Consider the following 16799-nt stretch of genomic DNA (forward strand, 5'->3'; position numbering starts at 1 on the left):
ATGGGTAAACGGGACTTAAAACACACAGCAGGAAGCTTTCTATGCCACTGCGAGAACCGCAGCTGTCGCAGAAACCTCCGTGTCATTTTTTTTTTCTTAATACTTTTCTTATACGACAGGGGTGTTAAATACGACGAAAACAAATCAAATATAGATATTTGTCTTTTCACTCTCAGTGAAGCAAACGCATATGCATGTGCACTGTCTGTCTTCCTCTCGCTCTCGGAAAACTGCATATGCAGGCTCAAGCAACGCCTTCAGATGAGATGCGTAAGAAATTAGTTCTACCAGCAAGAGCATTCCGGGACAAATACCATACAAATGTCTTGATATAAAACATCGTAACAACGTCTTGTGGTATCGGAACAACGTCTTGTGGTGTTGTGACCGTGGTATAAGCGGAATAATTGACTCCGGTCCTTTCAATTATCGAAAGTTAATGCACACCCGAGGTGTAACGGCCACTCCGCTTTGCGTCGTGGCCGCATTACCACCTCGGGGTGTGCATTAACTTTCGATAATTGAACGGCCCGTCGTCAATTATTCCTTACATAACGCATAGACTGTCAAAATCAGTGCTCGAATTGAATTACTTTTGTTTTTTCTGTAATTTAATTACAGTTACTTTTGATGTAATTAAACTAAATACTTTGTGTAATATATGTGTGTGCAACAGTGGAATTGACATCAAAATTCAAAGTCTAACTTTAAATCTGTGCTTTTATGTATAATTCTCACATTTGTAATACTTTGGTCAGTTAATAATACTTCTTTATGTAGTTTAATGTTGTTTATTTAAATGAATTAAAAGAGCCCTTTCATGCCTATCATTGAATCACTTAACTAATCAAGGTTGATATAGGATATAGAAAGTAATTAGTAATAAGTAACTAAATACTTTTGGAGAGAGTAATTTGTACAGTAATCTAATTACACTTGAATATGTAATTAGTAATTAGTAATTAATTACTTTTTGAGAGTAACTTACCCAACACTGGTCACAATTTATGTTTTTAATATATAATAAATTAGTTTCTTGCATTTAAACAAGTTTTTGGAACAAACATTATTAAAGATACTATAAATCTATCTATTAAAGCAATAATATTAACTACAGAAAATGGTAAAACAATAGTATACTGCTGCATTTACAAAGTTAAAAAACACTTAGTATCTAGAAATGTTGCTTCAGCTATACTATAGTAAACATCATAGTTATTTGACTATACTATCCGCCTTTAGTATGTTTATTATCTATATATGAAAATAAGAGTATTAAACTACGTAAATGAAAAAACTAGTGTACTGTAGTATTTAAAAAATATAGATAACCCATGTTAAAAACACTGTAGTATTTGAAATCTAAACTTCCCGTGTTCTTCATTGTCCCATCAATTAAATACATAGATAATATTATAGCAATAAGAATAACTACAGATAAATCTAGAAAAAAACTAGAACTGTAGTATTTAAATAGTAAGTCAGAAAACACTAAATTATATCTATGATAATGGAACTTCCGCTGTTCTATTAGTACCCCATCAGAGGTATATACATGTATATCTGTATAGCAATAGAGTATGTAAACTAGCAGGTAAATAGAATAACTAGTGTACTTTAGTATTGAAATCTAGTAAAGTTAAAAACACTGATTATTCTTAGACAATGTTACACTTCCCGTATCATATACAACCCATCCATTATATACTATAGTATCATCTATGAGCATAAGTATTAATAAACTACAGTAAATAGAAAAACTAGTGTACTGTAGTATTTAATATAGTAAAGTTAAAAACACTGTAGTATTTAGAAATGTAACTTCCGTGTTCTATAGTACCCATCATATATACTATAGTATATTATAGCAATAAGTATTAACTACAGTAAATAGAAAAACTAGTATACTGTAGTATTTAATATAGTAAAGTTAAAAACACTGTAGTATTTAGAAATGTAACTTCCGTGTTCTATAGTACCCATCATATATACTATAGTATATTATAGCAATAAGTATTAACTACAGTAAATAGAAAAACTAGTATACTGTAGTATTTACTAGTAAAGTTCAAAACACTGTAGTATCTAGAAATGGAACTTCAGTTTACTATAGTAAACACTGTAGTATATACTACAGTATATTATAGCAATAAGAATTAACTACATTAAATAAAAAAACTAGTATACAGTATACACTTAAGTATTTATTCATGTGGGAAGGAAAAACAGTTTTGAAATGAAATTATATGTTTATAAATTTATAGCACACCATCTGCTGAAATATTATTTTTTAGAATAATCAAAAAAAATATATATAGACATGCAATCTTTTACTATTACTAGGAAGAGGGTAAAAACATAATGACAGAAACGCTGTCTAGTCTATAATCCCACAGATTGAGACCATTTCAAGAACTACTGTACAGACTATTTCCCAACACAATGTTCTTGTTCTAATAAGCATTCAAGCCTTGTATAACAGCCACCTGTAGTAATGTGCAATATGTTTGAGTGCAGCGTGTGACATAAAGGACCACACGGATCTCATTTTGGCCCGCAACACAAAAAGCCGGGTTTAATGAATTAGATGCTGGAGTAAAACTGGCATAAACGAGGCTTGTGAAGAGAACGAGGAAGAAAAAAGCGGGGAGTCGTGTAGATACGAAGAGAAAGATATCAGGGTTGTAAGTGATTCACAGCGAGGCTCTTTGCTGTAATAAAGCAAATGCCTCATGAGAAGAAGAAAAGAGAATGAAACAATAGCACGAGAGAGTAAAAACATCACACGCAATGTGCTTCGTGTCTCTTAATACGGCGGGGCAGCGAACACACAGCGCAAACACAAACGCACACACACAGCATGCGTCAGGCATCAAATGTGTTTCCCACCAGGTCTGTTCTGATGTGTGACCAATGAGACAAAGTGCTTTTTATTTACTTGCGGCCGTAATGTATGAACTGTACAAAACACTCTTTTCAGAAGCTACATTACACCTCGGAAACATTTGCGGGGCGAGCACATGACAAATCCAAGACCTCACCAAGATTCGAACCCACCGGAGCCAGCAATCGGCCAACCTTTAGCATATCATTGATCACGTAAATATGATCATAATTATGTTTTTTGGTCGCATATGACTTGAAGAACCAGCAAAAGGTACGACAAAAAACCTCGGTAAAGAGTAAAGTCTTAACCAAACTAACTGAGCAAAATGTCTCATAGTCCTCTCTCTGGAAATCACAATTTAAACATTTCCTCATGTTTCCAAATATCTCTTAAGGCTGGAAACCCTGGACCCCGGGGTTTGGTTCGGTGTGTGCCTTAAACACTCTAGCCAAAGGCCACCGCTGACATCATGATGGGAGAAATAATGCACGCTCACTTTGAGGGAAGCGTGGAGGGTTGTCATTAACATCCGTAATCACTATGGTCACCGTGGTAGAGCCAGAAAGACCACCCATTTGGCCTGCCATATCTGTTGCCTTGACAACCAGCTCATAACGGTCTTGAGTCTCACGGTCGAGATCCGCCACGGCTGTCCGGATCACTCCTTAAGACAGAGAGAGAGAGAGAGAGAGAGAGAGAGAGAGAGAGAGAGAGAGAGAGAGAGAGAGAGAGGGAAGAGAGAGAAGAGAGAGAAAGAGAGAGGGAAGAGAGGGAAGAGAGAGAAGAGAGAGAGAGAGAGAGAGAGAGAGAGAGAGAGAGAGAAGAGAGAGAGGGAAGAGAGAGAAGAGAGAGAAGAGAGAGAAGAGAGGGAAGAGAGAGAAGAGAGAGAAGAGAGGGAAGAGAGAGAGAGAGAGAAGAGAGGGAAGAGAGGGAAGAGAGAGAAGAGAGGGAAGAGAGAGAAGAGAGGGAAGAGAGAGAAGAGAGGGAAGAGAGGGAAGAGAGAGAAGAGAGGGAAGAGAGGGAAGAGAGAGAAGAGAGAGAAGAGAGAGAAGAGAGAGAAGAGAGGGAAGAGAGAGAAGAGAGGGAAGAGAGGGAAGAGAGAGAAGAGAGGGAAGAGAGAGAAGAGAGGGAAGAGAGGGAAGAGAGAGAAGAGAGGGAAGAGAGGGAAGAGAGAGAAGAGAGGGAAGAGAGAGAAGAGAGGGAAGAGAGGGAAGAGAGAGAAGAGAGGGAAGAGAGGGAAGAGAGAGAAGAAGAGGGAAGAGAGAGAAGAGAAAGACGAGCGAAGAGAAGAGGAGAGAGAGAGGCAAGAGAGGAAGAGAGAAAGAGGAGAAGAGAAGAGAAGAGGAGACGGAGGAGAGAGAGACAGACAGAGAGGAGAGACAGCAAGTGGAGGAAAAGCAAGCGAAAGAGAAGAGAGGGAAGAGAGGGACACAGAGAGAGAGAGAGAGAGAGAGAGAGAGAGAGAGAGAGAGAGAGAGAGAGAGAGAGAGAGAGAGAGTGTTTAAAGGTCACATTAGCAACATTAAATGTGTAAAGGCATATATAGCTCTTTTGTGTTTTATAATGAACTGCAATTTTAAGAAATTATTAGACAATTGAAGTGCTTCCAAGTTAAGGGCAGCGTATTTTTGAAAAAAAAAGTCATTTTTATGAAGTTCCTCGTGCCATGGTTACCACGTCTATTAGAGAATAAACGCAGCAGGCTCCGGTGAGACGTCGAGCACCTTGAACATACTGTTCAATAATGCTTTTTTTCGAAGAGGATACCATTAAAACCGACTTAAAATGTATTTACAACAAGGACAAACTCTTCACATTAATAGTCTTTTATTCATAATATCGTGAAATAACCTTTCTAGATATAAGAGTGTTGACGTGTTTGTGATCTTCTGCTATCAGTCCCAGGAGGAATCAGTCAGATTCTGATTTAGACTCTTCGCTTGAAACCGCAGGAGTGTCAGACTGCCGTGTGTCTTTTACCATTTTCATTATTTCATGCCTGTGTCTCACCAACGCCATGGCAACACAAAATAATTGCGGTCGTTCAGGGTAACACATTGCTGTTTAATTCCCAAAGATCTCGATTCCTGGAACGGCAGACATTCTGCTGATCAACATCACGCTTTATAAGAGAATGTTAACAGGAATCACATCACTTGCTTTAAAAATGACTTCACGACCAAACATCTAAACGTGATATCACCAATTCACAATACAACTCACAACCCTCGCAAAGCACATCACCGCACCTTAAACATTATTATTTTTATTTATATGACATTTCAGTTGTTTATTTTACTTATTTATTTGTTTGTTTGTTTGTTTGTTTAGTCATTTGTGTATTTATTTTATTTTATTTTATTAATTTTATTATTTTATTATTGTATTGTATTTTATTTCATTTCATTTTATTACTTTTCTTTTCTTTACTTTTCTTTTCTTATTTTATTTTAATATCATTTCATCAAAACCTATCCGAATACGTCACTGTTAGGATCTCTTCTGAAATGAGATTTCTGGCTCTTTATTCAGTACAAATATCTGAGACTTAAGCCAAAGTTTAATTCGCTCTCAATTATTTAACAACATTTTTTAAAAGAAAAATATATTTATACATAACTCTATTGTATTCTTCAACAAAAATCTATCCATATTTGTTTCGAACTGAATTTTGGTGGGTAAAACATGACCTGGACATGTTTGCATGTTTCAGAACTATTGAGAGAGATGTGAAGATGCTTCTGCAGTCAAACATCTACTTGGGAAAGTAACGGCATGGACTCTCTCTTGAGTCTGTGCAACAAACAAACATTTGTCTGGTTGTCTATGCCTGTTTCCTTTTGTGCTTTCTTTCTGTCTGGCTTTCTTTTGCTCTCTGCGTATTTAGTCACACGGCTGGGGAAGTGCAATCCCAGTGAGGAGCCGTAGCCACCGGCGATGTTTGTGTTGTGATACATCTGTGCTCAGAGCTCGATGCTAAAGAGGTGAGCTGTGCTTTCAAGCGTCGAGAGCTCAGGAGAAGTCGCATTTCACTTCTGCTCTTCAAGCACATAAAGCCCTGACCTCGGGTCAGATCCATTACAAGTGCCATCTGAAGTTTTGCAGATTTAAAGCGCTCGACTTGAAAGGCGCGTGAAGGAACCGTGGGTGGACGTATGGGCAGACACTGAACGGGATGAACTCTGCTTGGGGCGGCCCGTGAGCAAGAATCTCATTACAAATGAAATGAGCTCTTATCTTTAATATTTCAATTGTTTCTACTGGACTATACCAGTGGTTCATTAACATTAAATGTTTTTCAAGTGCCAAAGTGTCAGAAGTTTCTCCTGAAAGAAAAATATACCGTAGTAATCTCAAATGTGTCTCTTCATGGGTTTCAAAAGTGATCTCAACAATGTTTCAATGTTCCCTCATATTTGGCAAGATGACATTTCTAATAAAAAATAAATAAATAGATCAAATAATAATAAATAAAAATGAAAAAAAAACAATAAAGTAAAGTTTATTTACTTAATTTAAATTAACAAATAATAACTGAGAACACTTTAACCTACATTTTATATCAAAATATAATCTAAAAGTTTGTTCAGTTCATTAAAGTCCCCGTGAACCGGAAGTTGCGATCGTTTTTATTTCCGTATTTTGACGCATTTCCGAGTGAAAAGGAATTCTGAATGAGAAAAATAGTGGGCGTGGCTTTCGTCTTTCTCTGCGATTTGATTGGATGTATAAAAACAGCCGTTGCATTTTGAAATGGCACTGGCAGCAGACTGACAGTTGAAGGGGAGGAGTTAACAGATGCTCCGCCCAAGCCGTCTAACATGCATCATCTAAGATGGATAGACACTACAGGCCGGAAGTGCATTTTCAGAATTTAACTAAAGATTATGAGGGCACACGGTTTTTAAAAAGATAATGACCCACATTGATAAACTGTCTACAATAAACGCTGCGATATTTCATGAAAAAAATAGGCATTGTCATTTTTCATTTCGCTGGGACTTTAACATACAGATGCCCCCAAAGTTTACAGACATGGAGTTAAAAACTAAAAGCTATTGATTGTGATGTCACGTGGTCTGTAAAGATGGCATGGAGCTCAAACAGATTCAACATTTGCAGACCGTGAGATGAGAATCCGGAGTTCAACAACAAGACTAACACAGAATCTAATAATCCATATTAGTATCAAACTCACCTTCTTATTTACCCTTTGGCAAAGACTGACACCAAACCAGGGATTAATGGTGTTATATTTTGAGGTTCAGAGAAATTAATGGGGTCACCAGAAAAAACACACAGTGCATCTAATTCCAGTGCATCTAGCTGTTCTCAGATCAGTGAGAACGGAGCGTTTGAAAACACGCGGTTCAGGAGCGAACCCGGCAGAGGCGAAGTCATTTATCATCCGCTGGTCGCGGGTCTCGCGCCCGCTGCCCACGAGAAGAAATCATTAAAAGTTTAGAGATTGGACCCGGGGGAATGTTTGCGGGCAAACTGAGCTTAGATGATCCCAGAGGGTTTAAGTTCTGTCAGTTTCCTCTGAAGAGAGAAATGCATGTTTACTTACACACAACCACAACACTGAAGAAGAGGAAACTACAGAGATGAATAAAGAAAAGAAAAAGAACATTCTGACTTATTCTTTAAATACGTTTTTATAACTGTTCATACACTCATGTACTGTAATAAATAAAAATGTTATACTGTATAAAGATTTTTCTTTTGTCCTCAATTTTCTATTAAAATATTCAACAGGAATCTGGAAACTATATGACCATATAAAATATATAAAAAATCTTCACAGTCTATGCCAGATTTACATCTAACTGTGTGTGTAACAAATAACAATCTAATCTTGATTCCTCTGCAGCATATTTTCTGTTCTTTTTCTTTTTACGGTTTATTCTTATGTCTCTACTGTTTGTTCAACAGCGCGGTTGCTGTAAAGTAGCTTTGCAATGATGTAAAACTGTGGAAAGCGCTACAGAAATAAATGTGAATTGAAAAGTACAATCATGCAACAATACAAGCATGAAACTGGGTTTCTCGGCAGTCTTTGTTAACATTTCAACAAGTGTTATTTTAGCAATTTATTACAAAGTAGTACAAATGTGAGAATTATACATTAAAACACGGATTTTAATGTTAGACTTTGAATTTTGATGTCAATTCCACTATTGCACACACATACTGTATATTACACAAAGTATTTAGTTTAATTACATCAAAAGTAACTGTAGGAGTAATCCCTTACTTTACTATTCCAAGGGGAAAGTAATTCAATTACAGTAACTAATTACTTAGTAACTAGTTACACCCAACACTGGTTGTGTCTCATTAACTAACCATGCTTACCTACAAATTGGTGCTGAAATCTTTGTTTTAAAGTTTTCACAAACAAATCATGATTCACCAAAAATTCTGGCAAGAATTTATTCTAAATGTATGTTAAAATGCAAGAACCATCTAAACCACATCTGAGCAATAATCCTGTACGCTATAGGAGCAAAAGTTTGAGTTTGCATTAGACATGAACACATGAAGGTCTTTCAACAATAAACTAGACAAGAACACAAGTCATTCTTACCAGTTTGACGGTCAACACTGAAGAATCTCTCTCCGTCCAGAACGCTGTAAACTATCCGGGCGCTGCTTCCGTACGTCGGGTCATCTGCATCCGAGGCCATAACCTTCATCACTGAACTGCCTGTGGAGAAAGCACACGTCACTTTAACGTTATCCTGCCATTCCTTTGTGTTCATTTTATTACAGTCTAGTTGTGAGCGTTTAAAGTGCATTTAGCTCTTTAAGTAAATGTATTCACTGCTCCCCTCCGGCACTCAATGCAAAGCATATATTTACATTTAGTCACACGTTTTAACTAAAGCAAAGCTCACAGCCTGTGAAGCTTAATGGACTTTATTCCTGAGGGAGAAACGCGGGGAAATTATGGAGGACGACACATGAGAGAGAAAGACGGAGTTTAAAGGAACAGCGTCACCCGGAAACACTTCATCACCATTTGTATAATCATAAGATTGAAAAATCGCATATGATATGATATTTCTCCATCACACATGTGTGTGTCATGAGAGTTTGAGAAGAGATGTCAACAATGTGTCAAACTGAGCTCAGATTTGTCTCGTCTGCAATCAAAAGTCAATCTTATTGAAGATCTCAATGTGAACATTTCTCATCAAATTTACTCAAACCCACGTGATTTGACCTCTACAATCTACATTCATTTACACCTCCATCCTCTAAGAAGACTAGTCTAAGAGACTTAAATGCAACTTAGACACAACTGAGAACTCCATCACATCTCCATGAGCCATGAAAGAGACACCTCTGGGTGACCTTCGTTTTACAAGAAATGTCATGGTCAGAACTACTACTATACTAAATCTGTGGTTACTATGGTTTTACAACCAAATTATAAATCATAACTAAATGTGGGGCTGTCCCTTTAAGAGATGAAGAGTCTCGTGCAGTTCTCCAGCACTCCCATCCGGGTCCATTGGTCTGCAGGTAATTGGTGACAGCTGCCGGTGTCCGCTAAAGGTCACGGCAGCAGTGTCTCACGGAGACTGTCACCGTCCCGCTCGGACACACATCTCGGACTATATGCTAATGAGGTTCATTAACAGAAAGTGTCAGAATCTTGTTTGTGTTGTGTCACAGAAGCCGGATCCCGCGGGAGATAACACAAGAGGACAATGCTTTATTCATTAGCACTTTTGCAAAGCCAAACATCCAGATGGGTATCTGTCTGAAAGCGTTTGCCCTTTCTCACCCACAAACAATTGGGTAAAACTCACCGGGTGTTCATAAACATGCAGCCATTTCCAATGATTCTCAGCTGTTTCGAGTTTGCCTAATGGAGACGTCGAGACGGCGTGAGTTACCGCGAGGAAGATTTGCTGGAAACGCTCTTAGTCTGTTCGACAGTAAAACAAAATAACTGCCAACCATTTTCCCAAACGAAGCCCGTTTATGTTCTCCGAAAGATCACACACGTCTAGTTTGCTTTAGGAAAACTTTCAAAACTGTCTGCACTGCTATAAAGCTAAGATGTGTAATATAAGATTGCGTTTCTCGCTTGCATGACCAGCTGACCCAGAGGCAGAAACGGAGAAGTCATTTCCGTTCATGGGATTATTTGCTTATCTTAATTTTGCACAGGTGATAATCAGCCCGACGGCATCCCAGACTCTCGCCACTGGTGAAAAACTATATAAATGCAAATGCTTTATTGTGTTTACACTGAAACTATCATCAGTTATTAATGCACAGACTCACATTCACTAAGAGGTGGTTTCTGCTTTAGGTCTCACGGCGGCTCGTGGGAATGAATAAAAGAAACGCACTCGAGATGTTGGAGATATACAGCGTCAGATTTCCGTAAACAGGAAACTTTTGTCCCCATCCAATGAAGAAATCAATAAAATCATCTATATATATACAGTATACATATCTATATAAACATATTTATTTTTCAAAAACATTAATGCTCAGATGTTGCTTTTATACCTCAGGAGATTGTTTCATTCAAGTATCACCTCAGTTTCAGATGTTTCTCCTAAAACTGCATTATCTGGAGGTAAAATAATCTTGATTTAAATAAATATGATGAGAAATGTTTGAGTTCATATTGAGATCTTCAATGATATTGACTTTTGATTGCAGACTTGACAAATCTGAGCTCAGTTTAAGACATTGTTGACATCTCTTCTGAAACTCGGTGATCCTCAGTTTTTGTAGGGACAAACTACATTTGATATGCTCAGAGCCGATCCTTCCTATACGCAGACTACGATGGATGCGTAGGGCCCCTGCACCACCAGGGGGGCCCCTTGAGCACCAAGTCAAAAACACTATTGTAAACAAGACAGCATTTTTTTTGTAACTTGCGGATTCAACTTTAGAGGAATCATTTGGAAATTTCCTTTTAAATACTTAATTTATTTAATTACTGTTACATACTCGGATATCACGCAGTGGGCAGCAGCCAGGTAATGACATGCGTCTTATGACCATGGCTTCAAAACAAAGCTACAACACGAAGCAAAACACGTCTTATTCATAGTCTTATTAGCCAAATTATGCAATAAATTAATGCTTACAAAAAATTCTCTTCTTTTAGTTTGTGCCATCACATTTAGAGAATTATTGATGTGTTTTCGTATGCATAGTTTTCTTGAGTAAACTGTATTTGTCATGTTATATTTATGTTAGTAAATCACTCATTTGGTTAGTAAAAACACAGTGTTTGCGTGTTATAGTTTTTTGGTGGCTAGATGGTTCCAGAGCCACGCATTTTGTCAATTAGAATAAAATGTAATACTTAATTGTTCTTACTGTCAGTTTTCATTCGTTTAAGTGGTGTGTTATTATTTACATTTTTTACAGTTTACAGTTATGTTTATATCTTTAATTATTTGAACAAGGGCCCCTCACAAATTTGCTTAGGGCCCCCAGACGTCTAGGATCGGCACTGGATACACTGTGAAAAAGCAAATGAAAACTCAGTATTCTGCAGTGTAATACTTTGAGGTCTCTGTGTATTCTGCCAAGTGCAAATATTGTTCCATCAGAAGATGAAAGATGTTTCCAGGGTTTGATTCACAAATGTAACCCGAATCTGACAGACACATGGATTCTATACGGACACGTGGATTCAATATCTACAATATTTATGTATGATTCATTTTTTTGTTTGCTTATTTATTACTCCCTCATAAAGTAACAGAACAAATCTGAGACAAAAATAAATAAAATGAAAATACGTGTTAAATATCTCAGTTTTGTCTTTGACATTTCTCCTTAAAGATGAAATACAAAATATATAAAAGTACACAAATTAGACACATACACAACGCAGATTGAAATGATGGTGGATAGCAGAGCTCAGATCATTATGCCATGAAATAATGTAATGAGATCCCACAGGGTTTTACACGGGACTTTACGTGGGATTGAATGCTCCAAATCCACAATCATGAGATCAGAGATATCTTATACGTAGCGTTCAAATATAAGGCTGTATTTTTAAAGAAACAGTGTTGAATGATTTATTATAAAGCATGACGAATTAAATAATTCCTTGTGATATGCATGTGTCCAAACTAAAATGAAACAGTTACACAGTCATGAATATTTACAGCTCACACTCGCAGAGATGTCTTCGATTTAAAAAACGTACAATATAAATCCTACATAAAACATAATACGGAATATCATTATAAACGCAAAACATAATTTTACACTGCAAACAAAAATGTTTTTTTTTTGTTTTTAGTATTTTTGCGTTGATGTCAAGTAGAAATGTCCAAGCAAAATAAACTTAGAAAAAAACCCATTTGGTCACACTTCAGTACTTTCCCCCCAAAAAACTCTTAATTTGTTGCTTATTAATAGTTAGTAAGGTAGTTATTAGGTTTAGGAATTGGGTAGGATTAGGGATGTAGAGTATGGTCATGCAGAATATGTGCTTTATAAGTACTAATAAACAGCCAATATGCTAATAATAGGCATGCTAATAACAACTAGTTAATAGTGAGAATTGCCCCCTATACCGAAGTGTTACCAAACATTTTTATTTTGCTTCCTCCATTAGCATTTTTGTTTGTTTTAATCAAAAACGGACAAACTTTTTATAAAAAATAATCACAAAAAAATATATTTTTGCTTCCTGAATGTACAGTATATTGATTGAAGAAATTAGGCACGTGTGCTGGAAAACAAGGAAAGAATAAGTATGAAAATCATTTTTTGCAGTGTATTATATGTTATTTCTGTGTGAGATTTAGCACACTATCAGCGAGTGATGTATGGTTCAGGGTTGTCATCGGCTCTCTGACCAGAGAAATGTTTCTGAGAATGAAAGCACACAGTACCAAAAAAGCAATCTCAGATACAACATCAGAGTTCAGCAGGCGTGCCCTCTTCACCCGGAGCGTCCCGCACCTCCAGCTAATGTTTGCGGAGCGACACGGGGCGGGTGGAAGTGGATTATGCGGGGCGGGTGTAGGGCGAGACAGGGCAGTTTACTTTCCGCCTGTCGTCTCCACACACGCACACACAGGCCGCGATTGGCGCCAACATAAAATATAAATCAAACAATAGATTTGCACAGAAACACTTCATATCTAGAAGCTTTGTTTGAGAGATTTTTCTCACATCTTGTCCAAAGTCTCGTGATGAACTCTCTTTCATTGGACGACGAGGCGTCTCTTCAAGAGAAACACTGATGAATGAAGCTCTTTAGGTTTCTTTCGAGAGTCAAAGAAAAGGGTTTAGATGAGAAGACTCAAAGCACAAGCACGGCAATGAAAAATGCAGATGTGAAAATAAGAGAGTATATGAAAGCTCTAATTTAATGTGACCGGCCTTATGGACGACGTGACTTTTTTTGTTTTCATGTCCCCTTTGCATACAGTATAACTATAAAATATGAAGCTCAAAATTTTAAAAGTATATCATTCGGAATTACAAATGGTGATTTAAAAAATATTTCTTATAATTATAATAATTAGGATTATTAAGAAATATTCTAAGTGTTCATTTTCTTTCTTTAATCAACATAACTTCAAATAAAAAATATCTTATTTTTTAGAAATATTGGTAATCAATTTATCTTTAATACTGCAATCCATCCAGTTTCAGATTTTAATGCATTCTCATATACATCAGGTAAACAATAACACAAACATAAGCATTAGCAATGGTTTTGATGAATACCTTAATGCTTCACATAAAATTTAAGACGATTATTAGAACAAACAAATTAAAATGCCCCCGGGTCGAAAGCGGATTTTAATTTTATTTTTTGAAAATGAGATTAAGTTGACATTACTCCGAATGCTTCCCTCATTTTTGATCGAACTAAAAGATTTCAAAACGTGGTTAAGAAAAAATCTACGTACAGTTTACTTACAATAAGCCAACTGCCCACAATGGTTTCAGCTCTTTATGGCTTATATTTTAATGTTTCATTCTGTATTACTTTCTTTGTATACGTAATAATAACAAAAAATAAGTTCATGCACCCAACATTTCCGAAGGTTCAGTGTCCATCAGCAGAAGCTGAAGAGATTCTCTCACGCAGCACGTGAGACTGACAGGCGTTTAAGAGCTTGGCTCGTAAAGGAGATTTGTGTTTCACTGGCGCTGCGACTCTAAGGCAGTCGTGCCGTCTCGCTCTGGGTTTAACCCTGCCGGAGTCATCGGCCCCAAAATCACCTCGCGTCAGACCGTTTAGTGGCCCCATAAAAGCCAAAGTGTTTTCACATGAAAAGTGATTTCTCTCAACAACTCCACAATTGATCTGCTTTTCACAGTCCCGCTCAAAAATAAAGAACTGAAGATTAAAAAATAAGAATAGAGAGCATAACGTTGAAGAGGCGGCTAATGTCGTGTCATAAAACTCAATGGCCTGCTTACAGGGAGACTCAAGAAAGTCCCATAAGAATTAACGGGGGACATTTTTCATCCACTGTGGCAGAGATCGGGACTTCAACAGCACCAGTCCAGCGTGTTTTATTGGTGCTTCTTATTATGTCATGCAGTACTATTGCTCATATTAGCGACGAATGCCAACCCAAAATATCGAAGCCGGCAGATTTTCAAGGTGCTATTTTGTGCCCTGATTCAAACAGAAAATCTCATAATCTATGTCATGTGACCTGAAGAAAAGTACGTGAATGAATGAATAAATGTCTTTTTTGGTGAAGCGTTTCTTTAAGCAGACATCAAAATGCTGAAGTTTCTGGCATGAAAAGCCTTAAACCGCAGATGGATTGAGTCTGAAATCATCTGGCAGTTACCGCAGCAAATCTCAAAATCTAAGTACACTAAATACATGCAGAGGAGGATTAGATCTTAATCCCATTTTATTCAATTTAACACCGAGTAAAAGCAAAATCGTTCTGAATATAGAAGCCCGTCTGTTTAAAATAGATCAGAACGTCCCGTTTCTCATGTTGCTTCTTTTTTAAATGTGAAAATTTCAATAAAATGCTTTTAGCTATGAAACGTCTGAAATACCTTCTAATATTTCTCACATTATCCATCATGTGCACACGTGTAACATGCCGTGCACTGAAATGATCTACTCTTTCCATGATGCACTGCCCATGACATCACATCATTTGGGAAATATACAATTTAAAACGTTTACTTATTAATCTCACTGATTAATGCAATTATATAATAATAAAAATATGCAATTTCAAATGTGGTTATCTGTATTACAAGCTGAATTAAAGGTTTAAGAAGGTGTGTAATATTGTGAATACAGTCATGACCACAGGGCGTTATAAAGCAAGCCTTTTAAAGCCAAAAATTAAAATTCTTTCATCATTTATTCCCCCTTATGTCATTTCATACCTGTATGAGTCTCTTTCTTCTGCAGAACACAAAAGAAGATATTTTGAAGAACGTTGATAACCGAGCAACACTGAACCCCATTGACTTCCATACATGGACACAAAACCACTGAGACATTTCTCAAAATATCTTCTTCTGTGTTCCATCGAAGAAAGAGTCATAGACAGATTTACATCCACGTGAGAAGAATAAACGATGACAGAACTTTTATTTTTGACTGAACTGTCACTTTAACTTTGGTTGAATTTCAAAATAAAGCCTCAAGCGGCAGGTGTACATGAATATCATTTATTTCAGCACGACCGGAATGCTGAACTGACCAGAGTTATTTATTTTCTAATGTTTTCTCAATGTTTCTGTGCCCAGACATCACGTTGTCTCTAGATGATGTGCGGTGTCAGTCAGAGCAGATAACATCAGGTTGGAAGTCAGGTTGTTAGGGCTGGAGCTGACGTATCTTTTCCATCAGCGGTCAAGAGCCCTTCCAACCCGTTGTGTGCATCAAACATTTCCAACACAACCACTCATCACGAAGCACACTTCTGTCAGATGGACGCAGTTTCCCAGAGATCGAGTCTCGTGTCACACACGTGTACACGTAGCTTCACTCAGGAATTACACGTGCATGATATGTTTGCTAAGTCAAACTTTTACTGTCGCTCACTTATCCCTTCACATCGAGTATTAAACTTTGGTGCGTAACTTTCACTGTATGGGATGTGTGATTGACAGCTCAATTTGTGCTGCTTGTTGATAAGAGATATGCAATTATCTTGGTTTAAAAATGTTAAAGTAATTAAATTTAATTTTTTTTAAAAAGAGTCAGAAATCTCACAAATGTCTCCATTAGTTTCTGAAGAGATCTCGACATCGTATATTATTTGACCTCTGCGATCTACATTCATTTTACACCTCCTCACTCATCTGTTTCACCAACTACACTCTCATTAAATTCCTTTTTTTTTCTCCTGAGCAGTTTTAGGAGAAACATCTGAGACTAAGTTGATGCGTAAATGAAACACAACAGCAGAACTCAAATAAATCTCCTGAGCTATGAAAGAGCAACATCTGAGCAGAAATGGCATCCGCTGCCTTCACAATGCAACAAACTAACCTAAAACTTTAACACTTTTCTTTCACTGCCATGCAAGCGCTGATTACTGCATTTGGGACATGCATATGCAGCTGAAATAAGACAGTAGCAGCATCTCTCTCTCTCTCTCTGTGTGTAATGTCTTATCTGACACTGACAGCACTCATATTAGTGAATCATTTAAAGGGGTTCTGCATATCTCCTCTATGGTCATGTTAACACATCTGTTGCACAACATGTACAAGGACAGTATGATTTTTTTATGTAGTGAAAAAGTTTTAAAGATTGCAGGCAATGCTGAAGTCTAAATATTTAAACCTTTACTTTGGGCTCTGCGGGAAGAAGAGACAAACTGTACACTGAATTATTTACTTAGTTTTACTTAAAACAAACAACAGTCCGGCTTTTTAAAAAGAATACGATATGCAG

General features: G+C 37.0%; 1 protein-coding gene across 2 annotated transcripts in view; it reads right to left on the reverse strand.

Annotated features, from left to right (window-relative positions):
- Positions 1-16799, reverse strand: part of LOC130556948 (cadherin-22) — a 141196-nt gene that overhangs the window by 41858 nt on the left and 82539 nt on the right. For both annotated transcript variants that reach the window (XM_057338305.1, XM_057338307.1), the window contains exons 4-5: positions 8478-8597; positions 3384-3551 (exon numbers count right to left, since the gene is read on the reverse strand). In XM_057338305.1, coding sequence (XP_057194288.1) covers positions 3384-3551; positions 8478-8597 — 288 coding nt within the window. The remainder of the gene's footprint in view (positions 1-3383; positions 3552-8477; positions 8598-16799) is intronic.

Source organism: Triplophysa rosa, linkage group LG7, assembly GCF_024868665.1.
Source record: "Triplophysa rosa linkage group LG7, Trosa_1v2, whole genome shotgun sequence".
NCBI classification, from domain to species: domain Eukaryota; kingdom Metazoa; phylum Chordata; class Actinopteri; order Cypriniformes; family Nemacheilidae; genus Triplophysa; species Triplophysa rosa.